This window comes from Danio aesculapii, chromosome 13 (assembly GCF_903798145.1).
Source record: "Danio aesculapii chromosome 13, fDanAes4.1, whole genome shotgun sequence".
Taxonomy (NCBI): Eukaryota; Metazoa; Chordata; class Actinopteri; order Cypriniformes; family Danionidae; genus Danio; species Danio aesculapii.
In genome coordinates, this window is record NC_079447.1 from 10,411,744 (window position 1) to 10,436,865 (window position 25,122).

The 25,122-nt window shown below is 34.9% G+C and overlaps 1 protein-coding gene across 1 annotated transcript in view; it reads left to right on the plus strand.

Annotated features, from left to right (window-relative positions):
• The first annotated feature begins 7,381 nt into the window (after window positions 1-7,381).
• Window positions 7,382-25,122, plus strand: part of capn2a (calpain 2, (m/II) large subunit a) — a 30,670-nt gene continuing 12,929 nt past the window's right edge. The window contains exons 1-9 of the mRNA XM_056470451.1: window positions 7,382-7,832; window positions 8,328-8,397; window positions 14,601-14,719; window positions 18,617-18,750; window positions 21,813-21,981; window positions 22,063-22,146; window positions 22,296-22,381; window positions 24,252-24,320; window positions 24,405-24,565. Of these exons, the coding sequence (XP_056326426.1) occupies window positions 7,596-7,832; window positions 8,328-8,397; window positions 14,601-14,719; window positions 18,617-18,750; window positions 21,813-21,981; window positions 22,063-22,146; window positions 22,296-22,381; window positions 24,252-24,320; window positions 24,405-24,565 (1,129 nt within the window). The 5' untranslated portion in view covers window positions 7,382-7,595. The remainder of the gene's footprint in view (window positions 7,833-8,327; window positions 8,398-14,600; window positions 14,720-18,616; window positions 18,751-21,812; window positions 21,982-22,062; window positions 22,147-22,295; window positions 22,382-24,251; window positions 24,321-24,404; window positions 24,566-25,122) is intronic.

Genomic DNA, 25,122 nt, shown 5'->3' on the forward strand with positions numbered 1-25,122 from the left:
TTGAAAGACCATTTGCAGCTCGAAGCTGTAACCAATGACATGATCTAAGCTGTTCTTGACCCCAAAGCCCAAAATTAGTCATGAAACAACTTTCAGTAATGGTGGACACCATGGAGCCAGTGTCCACCAAACAAGGGACCTGAACCCCACCCATAGATACAACGAGCTTTGGACAAGTAGACATTAAACACGGCATAAAATCATTAGAGCCTACCCTTTTCCCAACCAAGTTATGGCCCTGTAACTTGGTGGGAACTAGTTTTCCGACGGCTGGCTGGAGGACGACTGTTCACGTCTTGTTACAGCAGAATCAATATAGGCTGATGGTGCACGGACTGGTATCCGCTCGCCATCACAATTTCTAGCGAAATGGCCTGGCTGACGACATCTCCTGCAAATAACAGGATTGACTTTATGTGGCGGCAATTTAGACGAACAATTCTGAAGCAGAGTCATACTTTGAGCCAATTGATTCAATTGCTGTTGCTGCTTCAGCAACATGTCCCGCAATTCAGTCATTTCAGACTTTGCCCCACTACTAACGCTCCGATTCCCCTGCACCCCATACTGAATACCGTACGCTGATGGAACAGACTGACTTCGGCCCCGCGCTCCCCCAGGCATGCCCTCTCTTTCCCACCGAAGTGCTTCACCACGTGCGTCAACCAATGTGGCAGTAGGTTGACGGCGCACAAACTGCTTAAGTTCACGACGAAGGGTGCAATCATTAACATTTTCCACAAACTGATCTCTCAGTAAAGTTTCTGCATTAGGCATGCCATGAGGTGACTGACCTTTAACCTTTTCCAGAAGGCTCATAAGGGCCAAGGAAAACTCCACCAGAGTCTCCCCCTCCTGCTGTCTTCTGGAAAAGAATGACTCCTGAAGAGCTACATAGGACTTAGTACAGCCATATAAATCGCGTAATACCTGAATCACTCGCTTTGGATCCTCCCTTTCACTCTGTGGCCTATAACGAATTTCCTCTCTTGCCTCTCCCTCCAGGTGATCAAACAAGAAAAATGCCTGATCAGCTGAAGACAAATGGCGAAGACGCATGCAAGCCTCTGCTTCTTCCACCCACTCATTGATGTCAACTCCTGACCGCCCACTGAATTTTGGACATCTACGGTCTCGAGGAACGAAAACAAATCGTTCGGTTGATGAGGGACCAGCATCAATGAGTGGAGGATCTGAAACAGGAATAGAAATGTTAGATGGTCCCGGCACTGCAGCTGGCACCTGCTCTTGCCGTAGTCGCTCATTATCAGCTTTTAATTGAGTTACCAACTCCCTTAACTCACGTAATTCGTCTTCCATCGCTACAACCACGAACTAAAACGTACACGTGAAAAAATTAACTTGTATTGACCCACCAGAGGGGACTGCCGCAATCCAGTTCCTACAGAAATGAAAAAAATACAACCCACGTCTCTGCACACAATAAGAGGGGAATCCTGCCGACTACGCCAGAATGTGACGAGGGTATGGATACGAGTTAGAACTCTTTGAATCAAAATAACCGACTACGCCACCCTGGGAGTGACCCAGGGAAATAACTCTATTAGAAAAAGACACACAGGTTCGTTTCCCTCAAAAAGGCACAGAGGCGTGAGTAATTACAAAAAGTACAAAAATATTTATTTTAATGAAAATGTAAGGTTGTACTCATTTGTTAAAAAGCACATCAAAAACTCCCCCTTCATAAAAGGAAAATAAATAAACAAAAATCAAAAACACACAGGATTGAGGTTCCCACTGACTGGATACAAGCAGACTGACTTTACCCCAGCACACGCACACCACAGTGCACTCGAATTACACTATCAAGCACTCAGTGTCTCACAGCACACGGGAAAGAAGCACCACCACCAGTTGGAAGGACCAGTCATCCACCGAGGAGAAACCTCAATTCCTGAAATAAATCAAAATTAAAGTAAATAAACAGAAAATAACTAACATCAATAAAGGAGTCAATCAGGTTAACAAACCTACTCTATGATCTGGTTGAGACAGCTACAGCTGTGATTACAACATCTCATATACACACACACACTCTGAATCAAAACAATTGACTCTCAAAATAATAATAATAATAATAATAATAATAATAATAATAAAAAAAGAAATCTAAATAACAAAAACCAAATAAATGCTCTGCATAACTAAACGAAAAACAATTTCACTAAACAAAAAGCAGAGCACCAAAAATGTTAACGCAAATCAATACATCCTAAACAAACAAATAAATGAAGGGGAGCACAAAGCAGCACACGGGTCAAAATGGGCAGTCCCCTTTAAACAGCTGTGTTGGTGGCGTCTGTACGATAGCCAATGACACCGGCGTTAGTATTAGCAGCGTGGAATAACAGCAGTAGCACACGCCCAGACGACCTCCAATAACCACGGCAATAGCGAGGAACAAGGGCTAATAAAGTGATTTAGACATTGAGAGAAAAGGGATCAAGAGAGAACAAGGGAGAATCCTAAAGAGAGGCACAAACAAAACTCATTAATATGGTCCTTTAAAATGATAACACTAATCATAAGTGCCTCACTTACCAATGGGTGCACAAAGCGGATGCTTTGAGCACTTGTTGGTCAGGTATACAAATACAGCGAGGTGCAGGACTTAGTATCTCTACTGCATGAAAAACGCAGGTTAAATACTGCCAAATCCCATTACTCAGCCAATTAAAAACTATCACATACCTGCAACAATGAACAGTCGTCCAGCCACTCCAGCCCAGAAAAATGCCACAGCCACAATGCACTATAACAATGCCAAAAGTAACTTAACGTTGGCCCATTCAAGCAAATGAAAAATTATCAGAACGAACACAATGCCTCTACCTGTAGCTGCGAAGACGGACACCCAAACAAAGTGCGTCAGAGTCGGACGTGACGCATCCCAAGGGACAACCAATCAGGCTTTAAAAAAGGCGGTGCTACATGCCGATTGAGTGATGTCAATGTCAATCAGCTGCGCAGCACGAATGAAGTCAATGTCAATCAGCTGCGCAGCACCATCACATTTGGACTGACTCCAATATCAATATCAGCTGCACTACATCACACATATAATATAGCACACCTCTGCAAACACATTTTTATAAAACATTTATGGTAATTTCTGATGAACATTACACTTGAAAAGGTCAAATGTTGAAATAATACCAATCATAGGCCACGGGTTAAAATGTCAGACGAAAAAAGGATTCATGAAGTGAAGAGTTGCCAACAATGTAGGCTACCATGCTCTTTTTTTGTATTTAACTGATTTAATTTTTTATTTACCTTTTTAGTGGATAAATAGGGGAGTACAGAATTATAAGCCTATAAAATAGTATACAAACAATGGAATCAACAACAAAAATTACATGTACATTAAGTGTTTTTTTAGCAGTTGGGATGTCTCAAGAGCTTTAGGATTACTCTGTATTGAGGTCAGGGAATCATAAAAGATTTTAGATCAATGAAAAAGAGTTTACAATTTGGTACAGTCGGCATAGGCTACATGTTGTTTTGTGAAAGTGGTACATTCCAAATAACAAGAATTTTTGTTATTTTGTTCAATTCCAATAATCCAGAGTTGCAATCCATAAATAAACTCATTTATCAGTTGTATTGATATGTTTAATACACTTCGAAAAGTAATCATGAAACTTGGAACCAAAACCATTTTGTGTGACTCCAAATGAAATATAAATGGAGAATGGCTCAATTTAACAAAAACAACACAAGGGTAAAAAAACCTTAATTAAACTTAATGAATATAATAATATAATAATTTTATATATGCAATATTTTAACATTATTTTCTTTTACTTTATTAGGAATTACTCTATTGGTAATTTTTATTATCTGACCAGACTACGCTCACCGAACAGTTAGATCAAACAACTAGTCATCAACATGTATGCTTGACATTATCTAGGTTTTACCAACAGGTATGGCGGGAAATATTATTTAATCTATTTAGGAATAGGATTTGGATTTTAGTCTAATAAATGTATGTATTGTAATGATATAGAAACAACAGATCATTTGTTTTTTCACTGTATGTTTTGGATGCATTATGGTCAGATGTTCACGATGACTTTACCCAAGGATTCCACACCTCAGGATCTTAACGTGAATAACATCATTTATGGACTTGTAATCAAATTATGCCTTTATAATCAACAACATCCTTATGCTTGGAAAATTTTAATATACATAAATCAAAATATTTGAAGGTGAAACCAATGTTTTCTGCCTTTTATAATGAGATTCTTTCATATATAAAATCCCTTAAGATAATGAAAACAAAAAGCGCAATTAATCTTCAGTCTTTAATAGAAAAGTATAAATTACAGGAAAACCCCTAGTCCTTTTTATTTATTTATTATATTTAGTTATGTATTATTTTACTTATAAGTAACTTATATTTATACTTATAACTTATACTTATATTTATACTTATACGTTTTTTTGTAACGTATTATTTATATAGGTAATTTGTTTTTTATTTGCACCTGTTTGCTTGGTTTTTTATGTAAAGATGTAGTGATAATGCCAAGTTGTTGTACATTACTATATGCTTAATAAATAAAAAATAAAAATAAACGTGTGCTTGACACTACTTCCCTCTGCTGGACAAGCTTCAAAATAATAGAAATATGGAGGAATGCAGTGCTTGGACGAGCAAGATGTTAATCAAATGATGTAACTATAAATATCAAAGACATCCAACTTTCAAATTGAGAAACATCAGATGCCACTAAAATGTTTCTTTTACACAAGTTCTGTACTTTAAATGCTTGCTGCTCACATGATGATATACAGTTGATTGAAATTATAATTATTAAACCCCCTTTTAATTTTTTTCTTTTTTAAATATTTCCCAAATGATGTTTAACAGAGCAAGGAAATTTTCACAGTATGTCAGATAATATTTTTTTTCTTCTGGAGAAAGTCTTATTTGTTTTATTTCGGTTAGAATAAAAGCAGCTTTGAATTTTTTTATAAACATTTTAAGGTCAAAATTATTAGCCCCTATAAGCTATATTTTTTCGATAGTCTACAGCAGTGTTTTCCAACCCTGTTCCTGAAGGCACACTAACAGTACATCTTTTGGATGTCTCCCTTATCTGAACCATTCATTTCAGGTTTTCAAGTCTCTTCTAATGTTCTGATGATTTGATTCAGGTGTATTTGAATAGGGAGAGATTGAAAATGTGTACTGTTGGTGTGCCTTCAGGAACAGAGTTGGGAAACACTGGTCTACAGAACAAACCATCTTTGTACAATAATAATCCTAACCTGCCTAGTTAACCTAGTTAAGCCTTTAAATGTCACTTTAAGCTTAAATTTTTCTAGTAAAATATTATTTAGTGTCATCATGGCAAAGATAAAATAAGAGCTAGTGATGCTAGTGATGTCACTGTGAGGGGTAGGGTGAGTGCATTAAAAAGCATTGGAGGCAGCTCAGATTGCTCTGTACCAGGTCTGCATTCAGACCCCTTTCACTTTTTCTCTGGCATAATGTCAATGCTTGTATATTACTATAATATTGTGCCTATTAATTACATTTTCTAATGTACCAGTCTTTAATTATTAGCTATTATCCTATAGAATGTAGGCCAAAATTAATATTATCATTAAGTGCATTTAAATTACAATTTTCAATTTTACAGTGCATGAAAGTTAAAAGCTTGCGTTTTTTTGGATCAAGACTTAATCTATAAATGTTCTTGTTTTAATGTTCAGTAATATAATTTTTTAAATTATTAAATGTTTAATGAAATTAAAGAATTAAATTGAAGCATGGATTTTCAAACGTGTGCGGCCTGCAAGAAAGTGCTAAAACATGTAAAAATGAATTAAAAGGATTATAAAATTATTTGCTTCATAAAAATATTATTGTGAATAAAGATAAATAAATACATGAACAAATAAATGAGAAACTATCAAATAAATACAAAAACTGTATTATAATAATTATAAACATAAGGTTTGTCCAAATTAGAGTTAAGATAAATATAATATTAAAATAAATGTCTGTAAAAAAATATTTTGCATCTAATATTTTACACCCAGTAATAATATTAACATACAATATAAAAAAATGGGCGACGCAGTGGTGCGTCACCTCGCCTCACTGTCGCCTCATAGCAAGAAGGTTGCTGGTTCGAGCCTCGGCTGGGTCAGTTGGCATTTCTGTGTGGAGTTTGCATGTTCTCCCCATGTTCGTGTGGGTTTCCTCCGTGTGAATTGGGTAGGCTAAATTGTCTGTAGTGTATGAGTGTAAATGAGTGTGTGTGGATGTTTCCCAGTGATGGGTTGCGGCTGGAAGGGCATCCGCTGCGTAAAAACATGCTGGATACGTTGGCGGTTCATTCCGCTGTGGCGACCTCGGATTAATAAAGGGACTAAGCCGAAAAGAAAAATGAATGAATATAAGAAAATAATAAACTGATGTCTTTAATATGCTGCAATGTGGGAAGAGTATCCTCGCATGAGGATGATTATTTTGACACTGCTGGTGTATAATATTTTTAACACAAGAGGGCAGCAGCAGTCCACCGAGAAAAAAATCTCTCTCCATTCCTGTGATGAGGAACTGGAGCAGAAGAGGAGATGGGAACTGTGATGCAAACACAGTAGGATGCAACGTAAAATATGAAGGACTTCATTTGGGAGTTTAACTTGCTTTATCGCTGAAGAATACTTTTTGCCTGCTACATATTTTACTACAAATAAACAAAATGCATGTTTTTTTTCTTGTTGAACAATGTAGTTTAACAAAAATAGCCATATTTCTTAGGGAAAACAGTTTAACCATGATATTTGTAGTAAAACAGTAGTTATATACTATCGGTATTTGCTCAAAACCCTGAAACCATTTAAAACAAACGTAGTTTAAGTTCTCTTACTGGCTGTCTGAGCTGAGGTATGGGCTACTGTTATGATGTTAAACAATGATGTTGGAATAGCCTGGAAAACCAGTCAAAACAAACCCGTTTAAGTTATTTATTCATATTAATAATTAAGATATTAAACAAAAATTAACAATGTTTCTTATGTAAACCAGATTTGACTATGATTTGTTTTTAAAACAGTGGTTTCAAACGCCTACTCCAAAAAACATGGTTATTAACCATTTACTGTAGGCCTTATAAAACCACGATTGATTTTTAGATAGGTCAGAATCCGTTTCCCAGAACCAAACCAATCCATTTGAAAAATCTATAAACTAGTAAAAGGTACTCAAAATTCTGGAAAACAGTTAAACAGTTCTCACTAGCATGGCTGTCAGGGCTGAGGTTTGAACTGAGGTTTTGAAAAAGTCATGAACGCTTCCTGTGTACACGCGCAAAACAACAGACGAGCGTCAAAAACGCCTTCAGAAGATCAGGCTTCTGCTTCTTTTCCGCTTTTGAGCTGTTTCTGAGCAAAAGGAGCGAAAGACTGTTAGTTGCCCTGAAATTACAGGCTCAGGACCACGCCTGTGTTTGGAGGAGGAGGAGTGGGTGAAGGCGTACGCACAGAAACATTTTTTGTCAAACTTTACAGCTGCAGAAGAGCGCAGGGCAGAAGAAAAAAGTTAGAAAATGTCCGGCGTGGCATCCACACTCGCCAAGAAGAGAGCCCTGGCGGCTGGCTTTGGGACGAACTCCAATGCCGTGAAATATCTGAACCAGAACTTCGAGACTTTGAGGAGTGAGTGCCTGAGTCGCGGACAGCTTTTCTGTGATCCCGCTTTCCCAGCCGCTCCCGAGGCCCTGGGCTTTAATGAACTCGGTCCACGGTCGTCAAAAACCAGAGGTGTTGAGTGGAAAAGACCTGGGGTGAGTTACTGTCCAAATCAACATCTGAGTGGTTTTAATGCTGTTTTATCTATCTAAATGTTTGTTCATCTATTATTGTGGCATGAAATATGGATAGTTCATGCAAAAAAATTAAAATTGTGTCATAGCCTCCATTTCAAACCATTATGAGTTCTATCAACTTAACTTTTCTAGTCATTTCAACTTACATCAATCAAACTTATGGAAATAAAACATTAAGATAAACTTTGTAAAACTTACATTTTTGAAACCTGATTAACTTATTAAATGAATGTAGCCTAACATAAAATATTTGTTGTCTTGACTTTTTATCATGAATTTTTTAGTGTAATTTTTTTGAACCTCCTTTAAACTCTGTGTTGGGGATGTGATTTTCATAAATGCACTGTATGCCAACACATGACTCATCTCACGAGTATGTGAGTGGTAAATGGTCACCATTGAACATTTTAGTTTGGATAGACTTGCTTAATATTTTTACACAATTTTTTGCAGGAATTGACTTCCAGTCCGGAGTTCATAGTCGGAGGAGCTACAAGAACAGATATTTGCCAAGGGGCTTTAGGTGAGTAAACAATACACAGCTATCTGCAATTCTGACAGATTTAAAGTCAATACGGTGTTCCTTATCATGAATGACCAGGAATGTGCGATATTGCAATAAATAAAGATGTCTTGAATTGATCTTTACTCTTTTAAAACTTTTTTGGAAGTCCCCTTTAAACATGTGGAAACATTTTAGGAAGCACACCCAAAAGGGTTTGAGTATTCCAGTCTCCTCATGTATGTTTGCATGCTCTCCTAATGAATTACACTGCTGTCTAATAAACAAGACTATCGTTAAACACACATTAAAGAAGTCTTTGTGCCACTGCGCTTCAGCTCCCCTGTTTGTTTTTGCTAGTCTTGCAATGAATCTGTTGAGCCGTATAGAGAAATCGCTTGTGTGTGTTCATAATGATGGGTGTGATTTTTTAACATTGCATAACACAGCGTATGATTCCTGTAGCCTCTGCTTCACAAGTCTGCTTATTATTTTATACTGACTCTGCATTAATGTGCTACTAGTTGGTGCACATCAATTTCAATTTGGTTTTTGTATAAATATGTATTAAGTGCTTTTTGTTTTGTAGATTTTGCTTTAATTGTTTTATCAGTGTATTTGTCACATATGCTTTTTTACATTTTTTTTAATAGTTTAGTTATCTGCATAGGTTGTACTGTATTACTTGTAGCCTTGTTAAACTCTAGAAAGCAGTGGTGTAAAGTAACAAATTACAAATACTCAAATTACTGTAATTTCATAGTTTTTCTTAGGAATTGTATTTACTAAGTAGTTTTAAAAATGTGTTTTTAGTGCTGTATCTGTACTTTTACTCTATTATTTTCCTTACCTGCAGTCACTATTTTATTCTTGTCTATGGGGATTGGCTAAGTGGAAAAATCAGTCGGGTGATTCCTGTCCAGTCAAATCGCACATAGAAAGTAATAACCACAAGACATGGGCACTTTATAAATGCAGCAAAGTGTTTGTAAGCAGTAAAATCATCCAAGAAGATGTCGAAATACTTTACACGCACTCAGAGACTGTTTAGACGCTGATGAGAAGATGATGTTTACTGTATTATGACTAAAAAACATGGCTAAAGGGCCTTAAACAATAACTTATCCACTACAGAATGTTACGTTTACACATGCCTGCACAAATTGCATGTAAAAGCATTAGCCATTCACAGCATAATACTCACCACTCATACTTTTGAGTACTTTTAAAAGGCCTACATTTTATTAATACTTTGAGTAATATTTACAACAGATACTTTTACTCTACTTGCAGTACATTTTTGGGCAAGTAATGGTAGTTTTACTTGAGTATGATTTTTCAGTACTCTCTGCTAGAAAGTTATTGCATTAAATTAAATACACTAGTTTCAACTCAGACTAATTCATTCTTTAATAATGAGAAAAACTATTTGAAGGAACACCCATTTTAGCTTGTCAGTTTTAACTGTTGCCCTGGTAGCACTTTCAGTGTTGTGGCACATTATACTATCATCAGGAACATGTTGTCATAAATGTATGAAAGATGAATCATAAGAGGAAGCTGGTTTTTTTTCATAACCGTAAGTCTTATAATCGATCTTATAACCGTGAGTTTTAAGCATTTCGAAGACTTATCAGCTGACATGTTGGGGAAGAATTTAAGGGATGGTTTGTTTAGAGGCAGCCAGCTAAACTGAGTTGTCTTTGTGAAGACTGGAATGCTAAGGATTTTGGGCAAGACAAATCGTGTAGGCCTTCAACAAACCACTGGAGGATAGAATCTCAGTGTGTGGGAATCTTACAGGGATAGTTGACCACAAATATGAAAATAGTATCATCATTTACTAACTCTTATGTCATTCCCAACACAAAAAAACTTCTTGGTTTTTCTGTGGTACATAAAGGAATAAAAAATAATTATGTAGTTTACAAATTTGGACTGAAGTCTTCAAGTTTTATTGTTTTTGGATTCCGTTAGCTCATGACTTTGCATCCTTAACGGGTCTGCATGTAAAAATGTTCATGTATTATTTGTTTTCATTGCCAATGCATGAATCTTATCATGTAAATAAACCTTATAATGAAATTTAAAAACCTAGGACCTCCCCTGTCTATAAAAGCTTGATTTTTATGCCTAGTGGTTAGCGTGCTGACATATGGTGCAGTAACACTTCAGGGCGTCCTGAGTTCGGGACTTAATAAAGACAAAAAGCCCAAAGATGAATCTTAAAAAAAAAAAAGTATTCTCAACATGTAATGCTAAGAAATTGACTAATTTAAACAATAGTCTCACACATTTTCCAGTACTGGGTTGCAGCTGGAAGGGCATCCGCTGTGTAAAACATATGTTGGATAAGTTGGCGGTTCATTCTGCAGTAGCGACTGATGAATAAAGGGACTAAGCCAAAGGAAAATGAATGAATGAATAGTCTCACATAGACATCTATTTAGTTTGTAGTCTTATACAAACCCCTTTATTTGGTATTTCTAACTTATTTTTTTCTTCTGATCAATATATATATATATATATATATATATATATATATATATATATATATATATATATATATATATATATATAATAGAAAATATATAAAATCAGTACTACACCATTACTTCACCATAGGTTATGGCTGGGCGATTAATTAAAAATGAAATTGCAAAACTGCAATTGTCATGCACATCTTGTACAGGGAAGCACAGCTCTATGATCATCAGAAAATATCCTCCGAAGGCCAGAGGGCGCTCTTATGCAGAAATGCTAAACACCCACAAATAGAGTGGAGGAACTATGACGTCACCTTGTAGGCTAATCGGCTGCTAGTATAAACTGGTTCCCATTTATTTTGGGAGTGTACTTACTGTAAAGTTTTTTGGGTTTACTTTTCCAATTTAATCAAAAAATTCTTATTTTCTAACTTCTGTATTTCCCCCAAAATGTTATTCTTTGGTTACTCGCTGAATGTAGATCCTTCTCATTGTAAATTTATTATTAATTTATTTCTTTTTTTGGCAAAATTTTACATCCATAAATGTAATTTTCAAAGAAACACCCTTACTTTTTTATTTCAGAAAGGACTTTAAATTATATGTGAACTCTTTAAAAGACTCGAACAATTACATTGCATGTAAAACGCTTTCTTGGGGTAAATCATTTAAAGTTGTTTAATTTGCTGGAATATTATTTATGTAAACCTCTTTGTCTTCTTGTTCATATTGTATCTTTGTAAGGTTCTTTCTTACAAAATAAGATAAAATAAAAAAAAGTAGGATTTTCCCATAGGCTTTTTTGCATTTCAAATAATAAACTCTGTGTTCAAACACTGTTCATTACACTTACACGTTTTGTCCAGCCGGAAAATCCTCACACGAAAATACAACCTTTAGCACATTTGGATCTTAAATGCAAACACAAGAGCTGAAAAGCTAACATTAGGCTATAAACAGACTACACTAGCCACTAGCCACCCTGCTAACTACAACTTTTCAAGCTTATTTTTAGAAATAGGGTCCATGACAAAGATTTACTCTCTCTGTTTATTATTTTAAAATCCACGCTAAATATTATAGACAAATAAATATGCAAAAACACAAAGACCTACATGCCTTTTGGCAAGTTTTTTATGTGGGAAATACATTTTGTTTCACTTTACGGTTGTTGTAAAACTGTATGTATAAATATGCCTACGTAGTATTATCATAAGACATATTTAAATAAGTGTATCGCTTGCGTGCATATAGCCCGCTTACCTTAGTAACAGTTACTAAGTTAATACATAAAGGGACATAACAAACAGACAACAGAATTGAGGCGTGAGCGACAAGTCTATATGCCTGCAAGTTCCACCATAAACACAGAACAACATTCAATAATCTTTTTTTGTACAGCAAAAAGCAGCCCATACCGTTACATATGCTCTAAATGTTAAGGAGGAGTGTAAATATTGCAGTTATGACAGAGTTAAATGTGTTCAGATGAAGAAAAAACATGATGAAAAATCAACTGATTGCGTTATAATGACAGTTAATATGTAGGTATTTTTAAACATTTATTTACACGTTTGCATTACTGGGAGCAGGAAAGAGACAGGCTGCACTGATTAGCAGTATCCCCATAATATTGTTTAATTAAAATAAATGATCAACAAATTAATCTTGACAGTCTTTACAAGTGAAGGCATTATCTACACACAAAATGAATTCCCAATTAGATAAATTGTAAAAACTATAAAATACTATTCATGAAAATACTTAAATAACTGACAAATCCAAATGCCCAACACAAGCGGGCTGCGTTACAGACCAGTTCAGCTGGATGACCTACAGTATAATGTCTCCAACACTGCCTGTAGTCCATACAGTAACTTGATAGCAACCGTCTTTTAAAAGAAACGTAACCAATTAAAAAAATCAAGAGTGAAATGTAAGTGATGTGCTTTATTTCGGAGAATAAAACGTGAAAGTATCTTGAGTTTGTGTTAGCCACCAACCTTATTTAAGCAATATAACCAAATACACTTTCCAATAACCCCTTGACTTTGGGACGAGGGAACCTGAACTGCTAAACTGCTCAGTTGCTTTTGGGTTTTTGCATACAAATTTTTTTTTTTTTTTTTTTTTTTTTTTTTTTTTTTTTAATAATTATTTTTTAGGGGTTTTCACCTTTATTTGGACAGGACAGTAGAGAGAATTGACAGGAAAGTGTGGGGAGCAGAGAGAGGGGAAGGATCGGCATAGGACCACGAGGCGGGAATCGAACCCGGGTCGCCGCGAACACCGGAGTGCATGTGTCGGTGCACTTTTCCACTACGCCATTGGCACCGACTTTGCATACAAATTGACATCATAGTTCCTCCACTCTATTAGAAACCCAGGAAATCTTCATAACATTGCATTATAAACAGAAAATATCTCTCCTTTCATTGATTCAGCATAAATAATAATTCTACTACTACCCAATCATTTCAGTGCTGCACTTACAGTGTTCAGCATAATTGAGTACAACCCATTTTGAAAATGAATATTTGTATTCATTTCTCAGTGAAAATAGGCAATATTTTTTGGTGCATTTAAACAAAACAGATTTATTAAACGTATATGTTTATTAAATTAATATTTAAGTCACCAAACATATTTAGAAATTGAAAGGTAATACAATTAAATTCAAGCTAAATTTAGAAAAATATATATAAAATAAAAAAGATTTTTCCTCTTTTTTTTTAATTTATATTTAATATTTTTCTATAACATTTAAATTTGGCTGTACTAGTTTTTGGACCGTTATTGTAAGTTATTTAGTTAGATAAGCTCCAGATTTGGCTTCAGTGCTGACCAATCTAATGTATATGCACAAATATTATATTGTATAGCTTCCTATTAAAAATATGCATTCAAAAGATGGATTTGTGAGAGGGATGTACTTATATATTCGGTCCCACTTTATATTGTGTCCAAACTACTATGCACGTACACCGAAATTAATAATTCGTTACAATGTACTTATTGTGTAAATACATGTATTGACTGTGTACTTATGCTTGATTTAATACCTGTATGTAATTACATCTGTAAATACACTGTTGTTGACCTACCCATACCACCAAACCTCTCCATAACCCTAGCGCTATCCCAACTCAAAGCACCACAAGTGTTCTCAAATACATTATGAACACAGTAAGTACATTGTATTTATTTTCTGATGCAAGTACATAGTAGTTGAGGACACTTAATATAAAGTGGGACCCTATATTCTGAGCACTGTATTTCAAACATTCCACTGAAGTTATGACGTGTGTTTGGAGTTAAAACATGTTATTAAATATGGTATGTTCACTTTACTACATAGAGCCATAGTTCATAGAGAAGCTACACAAACAGCTGTCATTATCACAGAATAATTATCTCAATATCATTAGAGTCTGAATAAATCGAATACCATTTTACATAGCTTGTTAATGATTTACCACTGCGTTTTAAATGCTGCTTCATCTAAAAACATGCTGAAGGTTTACTAGAAGAACAAGTATGCAAAACATGTATGAAAATTTGATTAATTACCCAGCCCTATGTTGCATGTGAACGAGTTCAAGAAGTACTGGCCTCAAGCATTCAACATTTAGCCCCTTTAACACCTCAGTTTTATTAGGATTAACATTTATAATAGCCTTGCAGTTGTTAATTCATTCTTTTAATGTTCTTAACATCAAGTATGTTTTCTTTCTGCAGGTGATTGCTGGCTCTTAGCAGCCATTGCCTCTCTGACCCTCAATGAAGACGTTTTGGCTCGTGTCGTACCATCCGATCAGGGATTTGGGCAAGACTATGCTGGAATTTTCCACTTTCAGGTAAACAGAGTGCAAATGAAGGCTGTGTTGCACTTGGATATCTTGTGAAGAGAAAAATGTGAGTACTTAAAGAGAGATAGCATGACATTTTAAGGAATGAAGGCTTGCTATAAGCTTGTTAAGGTGATAAAAGCTTGTTTGATAAGCCGTTTTAAGTTTTGGAGATCTGGAAGTCTTGTTGGGGAGAGGTTTTAGTTGGTTGATAGGCTAGTTGGCTTTTAGGCAGGCTTGGTTTTTATGGGTTGGGTTGGTGAAATTCTTTGTCAGGACAGGAAGTCACATTGACTCATAATAGACGGACAACGGTGATTCTGAAGGATGTGTGTGCTCAGTTCCTTTGTGTGTTGTATTTGTACTTACTGAATTTTTGAATTACACCTTTTGCTATGGTAATAAGCACTTAAAGGCACAATGTGTAAGATTTTTTTCATTAAAAAATATAAAAACCACTACAACAGTCTCATATATTTTGCGGACTTGTGTACTTACATTATCCCAAATGTTTCAAAGCATGTACAAATCCAGAAAATAAGCAATTTAAGGAGTGATATGGAGTGTGTGTGTTCATGCTAATAACATCACACACCCTTGAATTCCAGTTTGGTTTTATAGAGAACAGGGAAACAAATAATTATGTTTAATTATGATGTTAATAATTATGTATAATATGTTATGTATTTTATAAGAGCCACATTATGACAGAACCTTAAAATGTATTTTGTTTGATAAAACAGCTCTGCTTTGCTTTTTGAACATGTGATTACCAGCAGAAGAACTGGAGGTGATGGATAGAAGCTCGATGGCTTTCAAGCTTAGGGGCTGAACATACTTTTTGTGATGAGAGGTGCCTTTTTTTGTATAGTTTTCTATTGGCTGTGAACGTTTTTTGTGCTCCATGCATCACATTTTATCTGCCTTTGTGCCTCACGTTTTTTTGCTGTTGCACTCTGTGCGCCTGCTGCAAGATTATAATAGTTTGGGATTTTTCATTGGTTTTAGTTTTTATTTCGTTTTGACTTTTTGTTTTTAGAATTCAGTTAATTTTAATTAGTTTTTAGAGGTAGATTTTATATTTTGAAATTGTTTAGTTTTAGTTTAGTTTTTCTTAGTTTCAGTGTTAGTTTTAGTTTTTTGTAAATTAGGATATTTGTTAGGTGCAAGGTTCAAAATCATCAGAATAAATATAATAAAAAAATTCACACAAGAACACTACCATCTACCCATCCTCAAATTCAAATACAGCAGCTCACAAGACAGCAGCCTTAAGTAAAATATGTGTGCAAGGCTGCTTCTGAGGTTAGATACACAGTAGTGATGGGAAGTTCGTGATCTTTAACACGAACTTGACCTTTTGTGACAATACTCCCAAGTTTGAACTCAACATATCAAAAATATGTAGTATAGCAATTATAATTTCAGTCAGTTAAAACATCACCATGATCTGAAAAGTTTCTGAAAGAATTATGAAAATTATGTTTTGCAACACAACTGAAGCATGATTCACTTATTTAAATTCCATTTTGACTTTCTGTTATGAAATGAACTTACATTTTGCTAGATCCTCTCATTTAAGCCCTCTGTTTACCCACACTCAGTTGTTCAAGCCTTGTTAAGTCTCAGCAGGCTGCCATGTACTGTTTGTGTTCGGTTTACTGAATCACATATGCGCAGTATTATCGGTTCACCGCTTCTCAAATCTGATCTCAGTGTTCTAATAACTGAATAACTCTGGAAATTGGTTTATTTTGAGTCAGAGGGGGTATAAGGCATAATAAAAAGTAAGTTGTTTGTGGACAAGTGCTTAACGTTACTAGAGACACAAATCGTTTCAAATGATTCAGTTTGATTTGGTGAATTAGTTCAACCGGTTCACTTAGAAGATCTGATTAAAAAGAACGAATCGTTCACTAATACAGAAATAAAATCCATTATTGGGCAAAATGTGTTAAACTAATACTTCTAAGTGTCACTGTGCTGCTGTCATTTCCAGTCGTTTTTTTGTCGCGGGTTATTTTTGTCTATGACTGGATGACTGGAGGAGGCTTGATCTGGCCAATGGCATCCCGATTACAGACCCTGAGGTGCCGTATGGTCAAACACCTGGCAGCGTGAAGTAAATCGAGTTGCTTCTAAAAGGCTTGCATGTATTAAATATATTTACAAAGATTAAAACGAAGGATGGTGACAAAGTGGCGCAGTAGGTAGTGCTGTCGCCTCACAGCAAGAAGGTCACTGGTTCGAGCCTCGGCTGGGTTTTGGCTCTTCCAAATCTTTATGAGTTTCTTTTTTAAGTTTGAACACCAAAGAAGATATTTTGAAATGTGTTGGTGAATGAATGTAGTCATCGACATCCATAATAATAAGAAAAGAATAGTATGGAGGTTAATGACTACCAGTTTCCAGTATCAGTTGGCGTTTCTGTGTGGAGTTTGCATGTTCTCCCTGCGTTCGCGTGGGTTTCCTCCGGGTGCTCCGGTTTCCCCCACAGTCCAAAGACATGTGGTGCAGGTGAACTGGAAAAGCTAAATTGTCCGTAGTGTATGAATGTGGGTGAGTGTGTATGGATGTTTCCCAGAGATGGGTTGCGGCTGGAAGGGCATCCGCTGTGTAAAATATATGCTGGATAAGTTGGCGGTTAAGCACTAAGCTAAAAAGAAAATGAATGAATTAATAAAACGAAGGATATTTTTGCTATAATTTTAGTTAGTTTTAGTTAGTTTTGTATGTACACAATACAGTTTCAGCTCTAGTTTGAAAAAAACAACATGTTTTTAATTTATTTAAGTTAATGAAAATGTTTTTTAAATTCTAGTTTTCATTTTTTGTTTTTTTGTTTTCTATAATAACCTTAGCCTGCAGTTGATTAAAAAAATTCAACACAATATGCAACTAAATCAGTGGTTGCCTAGTGACATAAAAAGCGCAGCACTCTACTTTTTTATTGTAAAAAAAATCATCAACATGATTTCTGCATGAGTCCCATTGAATGTAATTGTTACGAAGCAGACGCTGACAACAGATGTCTGGATCCACATGCAGTTTAATAAAGGCAAGGTTGTACAGGCAATGGTCAAAAAGAGCAGCAAAACAGGAGCATAAAGAATAACGTGGTCAAAATATAGGCAAGAGGTTAGGCTAGGCGGCAAAGAATCAAAATGCTAAACTATAAAAAAATCAAATCACGGGAAGAGAAACAAGGAAAAACGCTTTGTAATGTTTGTGAGAGAAACAAGACTCCGCAAAGTGTCTGTGAAAGTGAGTGGTATAGATAGTCCATGTAATCAGTGATCATAAGTTTCAGCCGAGTGTGTGTGAGTGTCCAGATTATTGCCAGCTGTAGCAAGAGTTGATGGGTGCAAGGAGTTCTGGGAGATGGAGTTACCAGACGTAATCTCCAGTGGAGAAAACACAACTGGCGATCACAACAGTAATGAAGACCAAAACTCCCATGATTCCACACTTCCAGTGGTGGAAGATCCAATTGTGCATACTGTAAATAACCGCTGCTTCCAAATCTTTATGAGTTTCTTTTTTAGGTTGGACCCCAAAGAAGATATTTTGAAAAGTGAAAGATATTTTGAAAAGAATGAATGCAGTCATCGACATCCATAATAATAAGAAAAGAATAGTATGGAGGTTAATGACTACCAGTTTCCAGTATCAGATTACCTTTTTGTCTTTGTTTGTTCAAAAGAAAAAAGAAAATCTTTTGCAGATCTTGACTGTAAAGTGATTCCAGATATTATTGTCAAGCCCTGCAGATACAGAAGGCGTGTCAGACTGAGATTTGGCGCTTGTTGCTGTGCACTCTTGTGTTATAAGGACAACAAGGCTGCAATTTAATTATCATCCACTATGATTCCTCCCTAATTAATGCGTTTGTTTTAATGCTTGCAGTTTTGGCAGTTTGGAGAATGGGTGGATGTGGTGGTCGATGATCGATTGCCCACTAGAGATGGAGAACTGCTCTTTGTTCACTCCGTCACAGGCTCTGAGTTCTGGAGCGCTCTGCTGGAGAAGGCCTATGCAAAGTGAGTCATAAGCTCCCCTTTGTTGGGTTTGCCTTGGGATGATTTTGTCTTGAGTCATTGAGTCATAATAACAGCCACAAAATGCAACTTAAATTATCTTCAGTATCATAACATGAGTCTTTAGTGTCATGTGATCCTTTAGAATTTATTCCAGTAACGCTTTAGTTTAGGTCACACTTAGCAAACCATTAACTTAGACTACTAGCTTAATGAACTACTAATTAGCTGTTTAGTCACTGTAGTAAAGTAGAGGTTGGGTTTAGGTTTTGGGTGGGATTAGGAACGCACAATATGATCATACTTTATAACTACTAATGAACAGTTAATATCTTAATAATGGGCAGGTAATTAGCCAGTAGTAATGGCATGATTTGTGACCTGAACTAAAGTGTTACCATTATTCTAAAGTGTGAATTTACTGCTCAAAAATATCTTATTATTGTTAATCTTTAAAAATGTGGAGTTATTTTTGATGAAACTTTAACATTTTATGAGGAATAAAGTTCAGGTTTATTTCATATTACTAATCAAACTGTTCTGGATTGCCAACAGCAATTTTGTGTTAAGTAAAACAGATTTATTGTTTATTATTTGATTATATTTCATGTTTTAAGACCTATCGAGGGGAAAAAAACAGGTTGCATACATATTTTACTTCTATATTAACTAACATCAAAATACCAGTTTTGAAAAGTATTCTTATAAACAAAGTCAGTTATGGGAGTAAACATTCGATGCAAAAATGTGCATCAATATATTGTATCTGTGACTCAAATGTAAAATCTTACAGCTTCATTAGATTGTTGTCAGTTTAAGACATATATAAAGAAATGAATTCAACATACTGAAGCACATCTGATTTCTCCCTTAAATGTTTAAGCACAAAAACAGAGAGAAACACAATATTAGACCTACATGAACAACTTAAGTTTTTTTTTTTCATCTTTTTTGTGTGTTTATCCAGTTGACTTGCACATACTTGTCTCAGTTCAGGCTATTAACAAACCATTAAGTAAGACTATAAGCTCAATGAACTGCTAATTAGCTGCTTATTACTAGTTAGTAAGGTAGGTTAGGTATTGGGTAGGATTACATTTTGCTTACAAACCATTACCTAAGACTATTAGCTCAATAAATTACTAATTAGCTGCTAATTAATTGTTAGTCAGGTAATAGTTTAGGTTTTGGTCTTGGGTAGGATTATGGATGTAGAATAAGATCATACTTTATAAGTTCTAATAAACAGTTCATGTATTAATAATAGACAGGCAATACGCCAATAGTTAATAGTGTGACTTGTGTCTTAAACTAAAGTGTTACCTAAATTATAGTTCATATTTCATATTGTCCAATGAAATTAAATATGAATATTAATTGTGGCATCATACTGAAGTTAAAAATGCCACTATTGTGCCAATACTAGTGGTGGTTACCTCTATATAGTGCAATGAATAGTATAAATCATTTTATTTCGATAACAAACCATTACCTAAGACTATTAGCTCTAATAAACTACTAATTAGCTGCTTATTAATAGTTAGTAAGGTAGTTGTTGGGAGGATTAGGGATGTAGAATAAGATCATACATTATATGTTTTAATAAACAGTTAATACAGTACATTAATAACAGACAGGCAATAATAAGTCAGTAGTTAAAAGTGTGTATTGTGATATAAACGAAAGTGTTACCTAAATTATCATACAGTTCACATGTTCATTCATTCATTCATTCATTCATTCATTCATTCATTCATTTTCTTTTCGGCTTAGTCCCTTTATTAATCTGGGGTCGCCACAGTGGAATGAACCGCCAACTTATCCTGCACATGTTTTACGCAGCGGATGCCCTTCCCAGTTTGCATGTTATATTTTTCAATTATTTTAAATATGAATATTATTAATGGCATTATACTGAAGTTAGAAATGCCACTATTGTGCCATAACTAGTGGTGGTTACCTTTTATATAGTGCAATGAACAGTATAACTAATTTTATTTCGTTAACAAACCATTAACTAAGACTATTAGCTCATTAAATTACTAATTAGCTGCTTATTAAAAGTTAGTAAGGTAGTTGCTTAGTAGGATTAGGGATGTAGAATAAGATACAAACAGTATATTAACAAACAGTTAATATATTAATAATAGACAATAAGTCAATAGTTAAAAGTGTGACTTGTGTCTTAAACTAAAGTGTTACCTAAATTATAGTTCATATTTCATATTTTCCAATGAAATTAAACATGAATATTAATTATGGCATCATGCTGAAGTTACAAATGTCACTATTGTGCCAATACTAGTGGTTGTTACTGTTTTATAGTGTGATGAATAGTATAAATTATTTTATTTTAATAACAAACTATTAACTAAGACTATTAGCTGTAATAAACTACTAATTAGCCGCTTATTAATAGTTAGTAAGGTAGTTGTTGGGTAGGATTAGGGATGTAGAATAAGATCATACATTATATGTTCTAATAGTTAATATGTTAATAATAGACCATATGCCAATAGTTAATAGTGTGACTTGTGTCTTAAACTGAAGTGTTACCTAAATTATAGTTCATATTTCATATTTTCCAATAATATTAAATATGAATATTAATTATGGCATCATACTGAAGTTAGAAATGACACTATTGTGCCATAACTAGTGGTGGTTACCGTTTTATAGTGTGATGAATCGTATAAATAATTTTATTTTATTAACAAACCATTAACTAAGACTAATTGCTGTAATAAACTACTAATTAGCTGCTTATTAATAGTTAGTAAGGTAATAGTTTAGGTTTAGGTATTGGGTAGGATTAATGATGTAGAAAACCTAAAATACTCATACAGTTCATATGTTATATTTTCCAATGATATAAAATATGAATATTATTAATGGCATCGTACTGAAGTTAGTGCCAGGAATGTGCCAATACTAGTGGTGGTTACCTTCTTATTGTGTGATGAATAGTATAAATCATATTTCATTATTAATACCACAGTTTACATATTAATCTCTTTTTTTTTTGCATACTCTGCCTCTGCATGACACTGTGCTCTTTAAATCAGAGCGAATGGATGTTATGAAGCCCTTTCTGGAGGTTCCACCACAGAAGGTTTTGAGGATTTCACCGGTGGGATTGCAGAGATGTACGAGCTGAAACGTGCACCGACCAACTTGTTTCAAATCATCAAGAAAGCCCTGGACTCTGGAGCTCTGTTGGGATGCTCAATAGATGTATGAGCTCAAACAAATGTGAAAAATCAGCATACTCGAAAATTAAGATCTGATAATAAAACAGAGCTTATATTACTACAGATCACCAGTGCTGCAGATTCTGAGGCTGTCACTTATCAGAAGCTTGTGAAAGGACATGCATACTCTCTTACTGGAGCAACTGAGGTTAGACATCTGAGTGTCTTTCATTTTTTGGGTTCCTTTGGCATTACAATTCAAACTTTGCCTTGGATCAGACTAAATATGAGTGTTTTCTTGGTTAATAATTAATAAAGTATTTTACTTGTTAACTTTTAAATGTGTGATCTTGTCAGGTAAATTACAGAAGTCGAAAAGAAAAGCTGGTCCGGGTCCGGAATCCTTGGGGTCAGGTGGAATGGACTGGGGCTTGGAGTGATAAGTAAGGCGTAATTATTTACATAATTATTTATTATTAATTATTTACTTAAATGGGCTATATGTGAAATTCAGAAACCTTTGTTTTTAGTGGCACTGGTGGTCACACACACTGCTCATACTTTATATTAATATGTAAATAATTAAATAGTAAATAAATAATAATGAATTATTAATGATTAATATGTAAATGTTCAGTTCAAGTTTATTTGTATAGCGCTTTTTACAATAATTATTATTTCAAAGCAGCTTTACAAAAGGTGCACATTATTGCATTACAATTAAATTCGGAAAACTTACCATAACTTTTTTAGTTACTAATAACTAACTAACCAATAATAATAATTCCTTACATTTATATAGCGCTTTTCTGGACACTCAAACGCATTACACATTGGGGTGAATCTCTTCATCCTCCACCAGTGTGCAGGATGATGCGACGGCAGCTATATTGCGCCAGATGCGCACCACACACCAGCTGATTGGTGGAGAAGAGACAGAGTGATGGAACCAATTAGGATATGGGGATGATTAGGAGTCCAGGATGGACAGAGGCTAGTTTGCAATTAAACTCCTACTCTTTTTCCTGAAGGAGATCCAGGAATTTTTAACGACCACAGAGAGTCAGGACCTTGGTTTAACGTCTCGTCCGAAAGACGTAGCTCACTGAGCAGTATAGAGTCCCCATCAATATACTGGGGCGTTAGGACCCACACAGACTGCAGGTTGAGCATGAAGATTACTAAAAGCGCGTTGGAACTTTCAACAGTTAACAGTTAGTATAACAGTAATTATAAAAAGTTATTTATTAACTTTTATTAATTTATTTTATTTATTAATTTGTTAACTTTTAATGTTATTATATAAGCATAGTTAACCTGCAGTTATATAGTATATAGGTGATGTCTATGTGTGTGTCTAAATATTTGCTGCACCACATAAAAGTCAATCTACGGATTAGCAATAAAAAGCTATTAAAAATGTAAATTCTTACATATAGCCTCTTTAACTTCTTGATGAATTCAAATGTATATAATACTGTTGTCTCAGCTTGTACCAGAACGTTTGTAGAATTATACATGTACAGTTGAAGTCAAAATTAATAGCCCTCCTGTCATTTCTTTTTTCTTTTTCAAATATTTCCCAAAATTATGTTTAACAGAGCAAGAAATTTTTCTCAGTATTTTCTATAATATTTTTTTCTTCTGGAGAAAGTCTTATTTGTTTTATTTCAGCTAGAATAAAAGCAGTTTTTAATTTTTTTAAAACTATTTTAGTCGGCGCCAGTGGTGTAGTGGTTAGTGCGTCAACACATGCACTCCGGTGCTCACGGCAACCCGAGTTCGATTCCCGCCTTGCTGTCCTATGCCGATCCTTCCCCTCTCTCTGCTCCCCATGCTTTCCTGTCAATAATCTCTACTGTCTTATACATTAAAGGTTAAAACCCAGAAAAAAAAATATTATTAAAAAAAACTATTTTAAGGTCAATATTATTAGCCCTATTAAGCAATATTTTTTCGCAATTAAGCAATTATTTTTTTGTCTACAGAACAAACCATCATTATATAATGATTTGACTAATTACTTTGCCTAATTAACCCAGTTTTAAGCCTTAAAATCACACTAAGCTGAATATTAGTATCTTGAAAAATTTCCAGGAAAATATTATATACTGTCCTCATAGCGAAGATAAAGTAAATCAGTTGTTAGAAATGTGTTGAAAAATCTTTTTATTAAACAGACATTGTGTGGAAAATATTCAGGAGGGCTAATAATTCTGGCTTCAACTGTATGTTAATGTATGCTTTGTATGTAAAATAGTATGTTCACAATGTAGCTTGAATGTTTCGCTTAATAATCTCAATGTGTTTTAGCTCTTCAGAGTGGAACGCTGTCGATCCATCTGAACGTGAGAATGTGAAATCAGAAGATGGAGAGTTCTGGTAAAAATCAATTCAATTAAAACCACATAACCTGCTTCACCAAAGCACAATTATTCACCGTTATTCCTCTTTGCACATATGCAGGATGTCATTCTCTGATTTTGTGAGGCAGTATTCCCGCCTAGAGATCTGCACTTTGACTCCAGACACGCTGACGTCTGACTCGCTCAAACACTGGAGTGTGTGTAAATTTGACGGCACCTGGAGAAAAGGCTCTACGGCTGGTGGTTGCAGGAACCATCCATGTACGCATGTTTATATTTATACAGTTAAGAGGAAGTGTTTAATTTTTGTGTCACTAGTGGCACCAGATTAAATTGCAGTCTCTTGAAATGTGAATGGCATAACCACATAACATGCCTTTGAGTTTGAGGAACTATCTCCCAGTGGTGTCAAGTAGCAGAGAAATGACATGTTTTAAAGAGGTCCCAAGTTTTTGCACTTGCTTTTGTTCATAATTTAAAAAAACGTACAATGATACAAACCAGAAAATCACTCAAAGGAGTGTTGTTCTCCATTTTAGATTGCAATGTTCAGCTAAACACCAGCTAAACACCTAGATTGTAGTTTTGAGATTGCTTCTGGGAAAGTACATGTTATATTATCGCAGATTTAAATCATTCTCACACATGAGGACAGGGCTACAGACAAAATATGTCATTTTTTCCAGTAGAGGGCGCATACTCACAACAAACAAAGGCTGATAATTGGTCTTTGGTGTTTTAATGTTTTTTTACATTTTATATGAATAAAAACTGCAAATCGAGGGTGTATGACGTCATGGGCATGGCAACACAATGAT